This window comes from Orycteropus afer, unplaced genomic scaffold, assembly GCF_000298275.1.
Source record: "Orycteropus afer afer isolate SDZICR_OR568_19922 unplaced genomic scaffold, OryAfe1.0 scaffold00018, whole genome shotgun sequence".
NCBI classification, from domain to species: Eukaryota; Metazoa; Chordata; class Mammalia; order Tubulidentata; family Orycteropodidae; genus Orycteropus; species Orycteropus afer.
In genome coordinates, this window is record NW_006921605.1 from 21,784,798 (window position 1) to 21,794,443 (window position 9,646).

At 42.0% G+C, this 9,646-nt stretch overlaps 1 protein-coding gene across 1 annotated transcript in view; it reads right to left on the minus strand.

Moving 5' to 3' along the window:
- The window catches only part of ARL17A (ADP ribosylation factor like GTPase 17A), a 22,393-nt gene that overhangs the window by 11,632 nt on the left and 1,115 nt on the right, over positions 1–9,646 (minus strand). Inside the window, exon 2 of the mRNA XM_042783549.1 lies at positions 7,353–7,477. Coding sequence (XP_042639483.1) covers positions 7,353–7,477 — 125 coding nt within the window. The remainder of the gene's footprint in view (positions 1–7,352; positions 7,478–9,646) is intronic.

The following is a 9,646-nucleotide window of genomic DNA, read 5'->3' on the forward strand; positions in this document are numbered from 1 at the left end:
TTACAGCCTTGGAAATCCTATGGGCAGTTCTACTATCCTATAGGGAGGCTTGCTGTAAATCAGAATTGACTCGATGGCAGTAGGTTCAGTTCTTGGTTTTATAAGATAGATTGAAGATCAGAAGGTAAAAGCCACAGGAAGTCAACCTGATAGTCAGAACTGGAGATGCAAACTATGCAATGGGCTGCCTCAGAAGGTGGCACTTCCTGTCACTAGAAATACGGCCTGGTTAAGCCACAACTTGTGGGGATGCTGCAGAAGAGACCCCAGTAGGAAAAGCACAGAGGGCTGAGAGGACCTCAGTAAGGTCTCATGACTATGGTTGGGAGGGAAAACCAGTCTGGCCCTCCCCCGTCCTCCATGTCCGAGGCCCCCAGACGGCTGCCTGGCCAGCCGCTCCAGAGCAGTGTGGCCCACGCACAGGGGCTCCGCTGGCTTCTGCGTGCCTGGGGCTGGCATGCCCATTACGTCACATCAGACAGAAAGATGAAAAAACGAAAAACATTCCAATCTCCCCCTAAAGATTTGATGTCCCTTCAGCAGTTCCGGACTTTGGTCACAACTAAACGAGGCAGATCACCCAGAATCATACAAGGAGAGCCTTCGTCTCCAAAGCAAAACTCACAGGTTGCAGCTGACATGTCTCTTTGCCACTCCTAATGAAAGATAAAGGTTTGTAGATTAGGTCCCTTTGATATTGTTTTTATTCAGGTCCTTACCCAAGATCCCCAAAGAACCTACCATCTGACTACACTTGGAATTAAGAGAACTTTTTCTAGTTCAAGAAGATTTGGTGGCACAGTGGTTAAAGCACTGGGGCAGTTCTAATTCTACTCTGTCCTACAGGGTCCCTATGAGTTGGGATCGACTTGATGACAGTTGCTTTGGGTTGTTTTTTTGTTTGTTTGTTTCCTAGTTAAGATGGCTGGGAGAACATTAAGAGTCTGAGACACTACTTTAAGCATAATGATCTGTAAATTTATACAGGAATAGTAGGCTCTCATTAGTCCTCAAGGTGGGGAAGGGACATATATTCATATCAGCTTTATATGCAAGATGAGAGTGCTTGTCTATAGGAGAGGATGACGCAGGACCAGGCGGTGTTTCCTTCTGCTTGCTGAGTTGGAGTCAACTCCAGGGCACCTAAAAACCACCACCTAGGAAAGGAACTACTGGATAGCTGGGGGACAAGAATGAGAAGGGACTTTTCACTGTATACCCTTTTATTCTTTTTGAATTTTGAACCATATGGATATATTGCCCATTCGACAACGATTCAGTTATTATAATAACCGATGGACCATTTTATACATGTATGATACAAAACACTAAGAAATCACATCAATACTTCAAATTTTGATCTGTACAAGTGAAATCCATACACAGATAAATGTCTTACTAGAGAGCTGAAAGCTATTACCAAGTTCTGTCACATTGAACATACTGATGAAGACGACAATTAACATTTAAAAAGACAGCCTGACCTTTGGGAAGTCGGCAGGAAAGAGAGTTCCAAAACTGCTCACGGCTGAGACTTCTGGACCTGTCACAGGCAGCAAATCCATCTGCAAACAGCTCCCATTTGCTAACAACCCAGAGTCTAAATTACCCACCCCAAGGTCCCAAGGGCCGACGGCCAAATCCAAGCAAGGGGAGGGAGGGTCCCCACCCAAAGCAGGAAGCAGCAGGAAAAAGCCAGGGCCGACGGGTGGAATAGGTAGGGGAAGGCCAGGAAGTGGGCAGAGGGGTTTGGAACAGCTAAGGGAGACGAACTTGTCTGTCAGTTTGTCCTACTGTGGTGGCTTGTGTGTTTTTTTGTGAGGCTGGGGGCTGTACCACCAGTTTCAAATGGCGGTAGGGTTGCCCGTGGTGCAAGGGTTTCAGAAGAGCTTCCAGAGTGAGAAAGACTCGGAAAAAGGAAGAGGCCATCCACTTCTCAAGGAACTGGCCAGGGAAAACCTTGTGAGTAGCAGAGAAACACTGTCTGATACATTACCAGACAATTTTATGAATATCCCCGAAACAGTGTCTGATACAATACCAGAAGATGAGCCCCTCAGGTCAGAAAGCACTCAAAATACAAGTGGGAAAGAGCTGCCTCATCAGAGTAGAACCGACCCTAATGATATGGATAAAGTAAAGCTTTTAGTACCTCCATTTGCTGAAGTGGCACAACTCAAACCGAGGAGAAACAGCTGCAAACATCCATTAATAATCAGCACATGGAATGTATGAAGTATGAACCATGGAAAATTGGAAGTTGTAAAAAATGAAATGGAATGCATAAATATTGATATCCTAGGCATCAGTGAGCTGAAATAGACTTGTTTTGGCCATTTTGAATCAGACAACCATATGATCTACTATGCTGGGAATGACAAATTGAAGAGGAATAGTGTGGCATTCATCATCACAAAGAATGTTTCAAGATCTATCCTGAAGTACAATGCTGTCAGTGATAGGATAATATCCACACACCTATAAGAATGCCGGTTAATACTACTGTTATTCAAATCTACGCACCAGCCACCAAAGCCAAAGATAAGGAAACTGAAGATTTTTACCAACTTCTGCAGTCTGGAATTGACCGAACGCGCAATCAAGATGTGCTGGTTATCCCTGGTGACTGGAACGCAAAAGTTGGAAACAAAGAAGAACCACTGGTAGTTGGAAAATTTGGCCTTGGTGATAGAAATAACGCTGGAGATTGCATGATGGAATTTTGCAAGACCAACGACTTATTCATTGCAAATACCTTTTCGCAACAACACAAACAGTGGCTATACACGTGGACTTCGCTAGATGAAGTGCACAGGAATCAGATTGACTACATCTGTGGCAAGAGGCTATGAAAAAGCTCAGAATCTTCACCCAAAACAAGGCCAGGAGCTGACTGTGGAACAGACCAACAACTGCTCATATGCAAGTTCAACTTGAAGTTGAAAACAATTAAAACAAGTCCACGAGAACCAAAATATGACTTTCGATATATCCCTCCTGAATTTAGAAACCATCTAAAAAACAGATTTGATGCCTTGAACACCAATGATTGAAAACCAGAGGGACTGAGGGATGGCATCAAGAACATAATCCATGAAGAAAACAAAAGGTCATTAAAAAGGCAGAAAAGACCAAAATGGGTATCAGAAGACTCTGAAATGAGCTCTTGAATGGAGAGTAACTACAGCAAATGGAAGAAATGACAAGGTAAAAAAGGTGAAGAGAAGATTTCAAAGAGCAGCTCGAGAAGTCAATTACTATAATGAAATGTGCAAAGACTTGGAGTTAGAAAAACAAAAGGGAAGAACACTCAACATTTCTCAAGCTGAAAGAACTGAAGAAAAAAATTCAAGCCTCGAGTTGCAATACTGAAAGATTCTATGGGCAAAATATTGAATGATGCAGGAAGCATCAAAAGAAGATGGAAAGAATACACAGAGTCCCTGTACCAAAAAGAATTAGTCGACGTTCATCCATTTCAGGAGGTGGCATATGATCAAGAACCAATGGTATTGAAGAAAGAAGTCGAAGCTGCACTGAAGGAAGTGGTGAAAAACAAGGTTCCAGGAACTGACGGAATACCTATTGAGATGTTTCAACAAATGGATGCCACGCTGGAGGCATTCACTTGGCTATGCCAGGTAATTTGGAAGACAGCTACCTGGCCAACTGACTTGAAGAGGTCCATATGTGTACCCATCCCAAAGAAAGGTGATCCTACAGAATATGGAAATTATCGAACAATATCATTAATATCGCATGCAAGTAAAATCTTACTGAAGATAATTCAAAAACAGTTGCAGTAGTATATTGACAGAGAGCTTCCAGAAATGCAAGCTGGATTCAGAAGAGTATGTGGAATGAGGGATATCACTGCTGATGTTAGATGGATCTTGGCTGGAAGCAAAGAATACCAGAAAGATGTTTACTTGTGTTTTATTGATTATGCAAAATCATTCAATTGTGTGAATTATAACAAATTGTGGATAACATTGAGAAGAATGGGAATTCCAGAACACTTAATTATATTCATGAGGAGTCTGTACATAGACCACGAGGCTGTCATTTGAACAGAACAAGGGGACACTCATGGTTTAAAATCAAGAAGGAAGTTATACTTATTCAATCTGTATGCCAAGCAAATAATCTGAGAAGCTGGACTATATGAAGAAGAACATGGTATCAGGATTGGAGGAAGAATCATTAATAGCCTGCGATATGCAGATGACACAACTTTGCTTGCTGAAAGGAAAGATGACTTGAAGCACTACTGATGAAGAGTAAAGACTACAGTTTGCAGTATGATTTACATCTCAACATAAGGAAAACAAAAATCGTCACAACTGGACCAATAAGCAGCATCATGATAAATGGAGAAAAGATTGAAGTTGTCTAAGACTTCATATTACTTGGTTCTACAATCAATTCTAATGGAAGCAGCAGTCAGGATATCAGACAACGTATAGCACTGGGCAAATCAGCTGCAAAGGACCGCTTTCAAATGCTGAAGAGCAAAGATGTTTCCTTCAGGACTAAGGTGCACCTGACACAAGCCATGGTATTTTCAATCGCCTCATATGCATGTGAGAGCTAGGCAACGAATAAGGAAGACCATAGAAGAGTAGATGCTTTTGAGTTGTGGTGTTGGCAAAGAATGCTGAAAGTACCGTGGACTGTTAAAAGAACTAACAAATCTGTCCTGGAAGAAATGCAGCCAGAATGCTCCTTGGAAGCAAGAATGGTCAGACTTCACCTCACCTACTTTGCTCATGTTATCAGAAGGGACCATTCGCTGGAGAAGGATGCCATGCTTGGTAAAGTGGAAGGTCAATGAAAGAGGGGAAAGCACTCAACAAGATGGCTCGACATGGTGGCTGCCATGATGGCTCAGGTATAGTGGGGATCATGGACCTGGCACAGGACTGGGCAGTGTTTCGTTCTGCTGTACATAGGGTCACTATGAGTCAGAAATGACTCGAAGGCACCTAACAACAACAAGGTTCTAAGGTATGACCAGTGCCCTGTCACCAAAGCAATAGTTACTGAAATTCAGTAAAACTAGGCTTGCTATGAATAGAAAGTGAAGACAAAAAGGTACTTTAACCTGGTGCCTTAATGTAACAACTCTGAATGGTGAGCATGGAGAATACACCAGAAAGCAAGGTCAAACCTCAAACAGTCTGGGCTCCTTGAGTGCCTCCTGCCTTCCTGCCACAGAACTAAGCATTTTACAAAACTGATCTCAGTTAAGCCCAATGGGCCATACAGCAGGTACTATCTCTATTTTATAGATGAGGAAATTGAGGCAGAAGAGATCACGTAACTCTCCCAAGGTTCCATGGCAGATCTGTGGGTCAAAGCCGTGTTTTCCAGTTTTACTAGCAATGAGAAACTGCGATGGCTTGACCAGCTTGGGAAGCACCAATCAAAGACAGACACTGTGAGTATCAAAAGAATGGTGCCTGCCATGGACTGGAACACAAATATAAAAATCTATGAGTCTGAAAAAAAACCTGAGTCACCATGGAAGTTGCTAGAGTATCAAGTTGTTCCTCTGAAAATTGGTACAAGTATTAAGCATTTTTCCTTTCTTCCCCGTACAAATTGTATTTCATGGAAACCAAATACATGATGAGGGAATTCTTTATTTAGAAGGATTTCAGCTGTGCAATACAGAAGGAATGACAACTTTAGAAAATCACTATTTCATTAATTCCTAATGAAATGAAGGATCTAACCAACAGGCCTCAATGGGTGCTAAAAACCCCTGGGGGACAGTTTGACGGGGAACTTTATTTTAGGGGAATGAGGCTGATACCACCTGAATGCACAAATGAATCTTAGCATCACTAAAAGTGTGACAATCACATTTCTGTGTTAGCATGTGATGCAATAGCTGCCCAGACCACTTACCTCCTTATCTACCTTATTCTTGCCTCCCAATGAGCCAGAATCTAATCAACCCTCTAGAACTAGCTACCCGTTTACAGGAAGTCTACAGACAGATGAACTAGTTAAATGATACCAACAAAGCCATCAGTCAAATCCACAACCTGGGATAAACATCTAACACAAAGAGTTACAGAAAAGGGGGGAGGGGCATGACTAAAGAGACCTACCAACCAAATGCAGCCATGTGAACTTTGTTTAATCCTGATGCAAACACATCAGAGGTGCAAAGGACAACATCTGAGACAACTGGGGAAATCTGAGTGAGGACTGAGTGCTAGATATTATAGGATTATTATCTTTGTAGTGGTGATAATGACATGGAGATCATGTATATGTTTGTTCATTTGTTTAAAAAAGGCCTTGTTGTTAGAAATGAACACTAAAAGATGCATGGATCAAAGGACATCACGCCTGGCAATTCACGTAACACATTCTGGACAAGTGTCTGTTAAGGTGGGTGATGGGGGTACATGGGGGTTATTGTTTCTTCTCTCCTTTTCTATGTTTTAAACTTTATGAAAAAAAACAAATAGATGCACTGTGGTATTTTGAGAGAAAACACTCTAAAATCTATAGGCTGAGGAGAGATCTATAAAGTGCTAAAGGTAACAGCTAACACACTGATATAAAATATAAAGGACAGTCAGTCTACTTTCAGACCAACAAATGATAGTCTTTACCATGAAAGATGTGGAAGGAAAACACCATCAGCAGTAGAATCTTCAAAACTGAAAGACTCCAAACAAATTCCAAAATGAGTCACATACAGGTGCTACATGGCTATGGTTCTACGTGAGAATCAGGGTATTAAAAATATATATATGTGAACAGTTACAGACGTTTTGATAGGCAATATTCAGTAAAGTATCATTTATCCAAAATTTAACCAATGAAAAATCTCAAATATATTGATGCAGAAAGAACACATTAAAAACTCTGCTTTTAAGAAACAAATGTCAAGGGAATAAGGTAATGACCTGGGGTGTCCGTGCCCAGCCACTAACTCGTGGGACAGCTGCACACCAGGGAGAGGTCATGGCCACTCACACAGGAGGCCAGGATTTGGGATTTGGGTTCCAGCCATCTCTGTTCATCTCCACAGATGGGATTTTAGATATTCTCAACAGGTTTCCAAGATTCTACCGAATTCAAATTCTTTGAAAATGAATGGTTCACCTAAAGCACATATAAATCTCAACCAAAAGATGAACTTCATCAAGATAACCTTTTCTTAACCATTCTGAATCAAAAGGAGTTAAAGTCCAGTAGGTCTTCTAGGAAAACAGAGATCACATCTCAAAAGAAACATCCCCAGTAAGTGTAAGAGGCCCAAAAAGCCGGGAGCACTCCAGGCATCCCTCTTTAGACACATTTAACATCAACAGTTTCCAGCTACAGACTTGATCGTTTTTACCTTGGGTGTTCTGGAAATAATGTCGCCATAAAGGTCTGATTTTGTCCTGGCCACCGACATCCCAGACTGTGAAGCTGATATTTTTATATTCTACTGTCTCCACATTGAAACCTAAAGTGGGCAGATGGGGAAAACGTTTGATTAATCTTCACTGGTTGAATAATTCAGAATAATTTCAACTAACATTTGGCTAGTGCTTTTAATTTACAAAGGAGCTAGCTAGTCTAAGATCTGCAACTGAAAAAACAGAATGTTAGTCAGCTGGCTCTGCCATTCGCCACAAGGGCCTCAAACTTTCTGTCCTCTCTCCAGTCTTCAGCTTTCCATGCAAACAAGCCATCTGACAGGACCGACTTCCACTTCCACTGCGCAACGCAGAAACCCACTACACCTACACCCTCACTTCCCTCCCTCCCTCTGGGGACAATGGAAGGGGCAACTATCTAATGCCACCTCTACCAATCGCCTACATCCAAACCACTCACAACATCTGGAACCTTCTCCTGTTGCTATTCTCTCCTCCAACCTGAATCAACCTGTCTTTCTCAGCATGCTTAAGTCTCTTCCACATTTCAAAAAGAATTCTTCTTTGACTCCACATCCTCACCTGCTACCAGGTGGTTATAATGAATCACCTCGTAGAGAGTGATTTGGCCCTTGTCCTTGATAATCCTTGAATTTCTGAGTAACTGAGGTGCCTTTTTTTATCAAGGCCCAAACACGTTATGAGAAGTTGTATGCTAACAAGTAGGGGGCTGGCCAAGCTGGAAGGGCCACCTAGTCAGCTAACCTCAGGAAGGGAGGGAGCATGATTTAATCAATCATGCGTTCCAATGAAGCGCCAATCACAACTATGCAATGAATCTTCAATCATGACTATTCAAGGAAGTCAATCAAAACTCTGGATACAGAAGAGCTTCTTGGTTGGTGAAAGACATCAATGTACACAATGTACAGGGCAGCATGTCCCTTGGGACATGAAAGCTCAGTGTTGGGACCCTCCCAGACCTTGCTGTGCCTCGTCACTTGTATCCTTTTTGATAATAATAAATCTGTAATCCTAAGTACAGAACTCTGAGTTCTGAGTTGATCCAGTAAATTATCAACCCAAAAAAGGAGTAATGGCAGTCAACAGGTGACAGGTAGGGTTGGTATCTTGAAGGGGTCATGAGTTAGTGTTTTGGCTAACATGGTTGAAATTGTGCTCAGTAGGTCAGAAGGCGGAGGTGTCACATGGACTCCCCAAATTTGCGACTGGCAGTCTGAAGATGGTGTCCTTTTAACTTGTGAGCTCTAACCTAGTTCTGTGTGGCTAGGGTCAGAGCAGAGAGTGTCACACAGGTGGCTTGGTACCAGAAGATGATTAAGAAGTGGAAAAGTGGAGATGTGCTTAATCCTCACATTCTGAGAACTGGATTTATGTCTATTTTTATCCTTTCCACACCCCTATAAAGTCAGACTTCTCTAAGCAGTTTGGCTACATTCATCATTCATTTTTCCCCGTGATTCTGTGGACTATCTGGGCTCACTCATGCAGCTGCACTCAGCTGGTAAGTCAACTGGAAACTCAAGTGGGCTTCTCTCTAGGTGGTCTTTCAACCTCAAGGAGCATGTCATATGGCAGTGACAGTGTTCCAAAGGGACAAACTCCAAGGCAAAAGTGCTTATCAAATCTTTGCATCATGTCCCAGTGGCCAAAGCAAGTCACGTGGCCTCGTTCAGCATTACTGTGGGAGCAGTTAGCACAAGGGAGTAGATATTGGGTATATGATTCACTGTGGACCTTAGTTGGGCAACCTGCCCCAAGATCTATATTTAATTAATTCATCAAATATATACTGGACACACACCACATGCCAAGCACTTTTTGCCTGGGGATGGTGGTTAGCAAGACAAATGTGACTCCTGCTCTTATGTACACTGTTGTCAGGAAGAGAAATAATGATCAAATACTCACAAATGTGCTGAGGGTTACTATGGGAACTTACTACAGGAAAACCAGTCCCATGGGACAGGAAGGACTTATTTTTTTATAAACTGAGACCAAAAGAACAAGCAGGCATTAGCTAAAGAGGGAGGAGACCAAGAAAGAAGGAAGGAGAACATTCCACAGAAAGGAAATGACACAGAAAGAGGTCCAAACATACCAACACAAAGTTAGCTGACAAACAGTATGCACATTATTTTACAAACATATTCACCAAAATCTTAATAGAAGTACTCTTTTTAATTTCTTAATGTTTTTCTGTATGTCTGAAATTATAGAAGCATGTATTATTT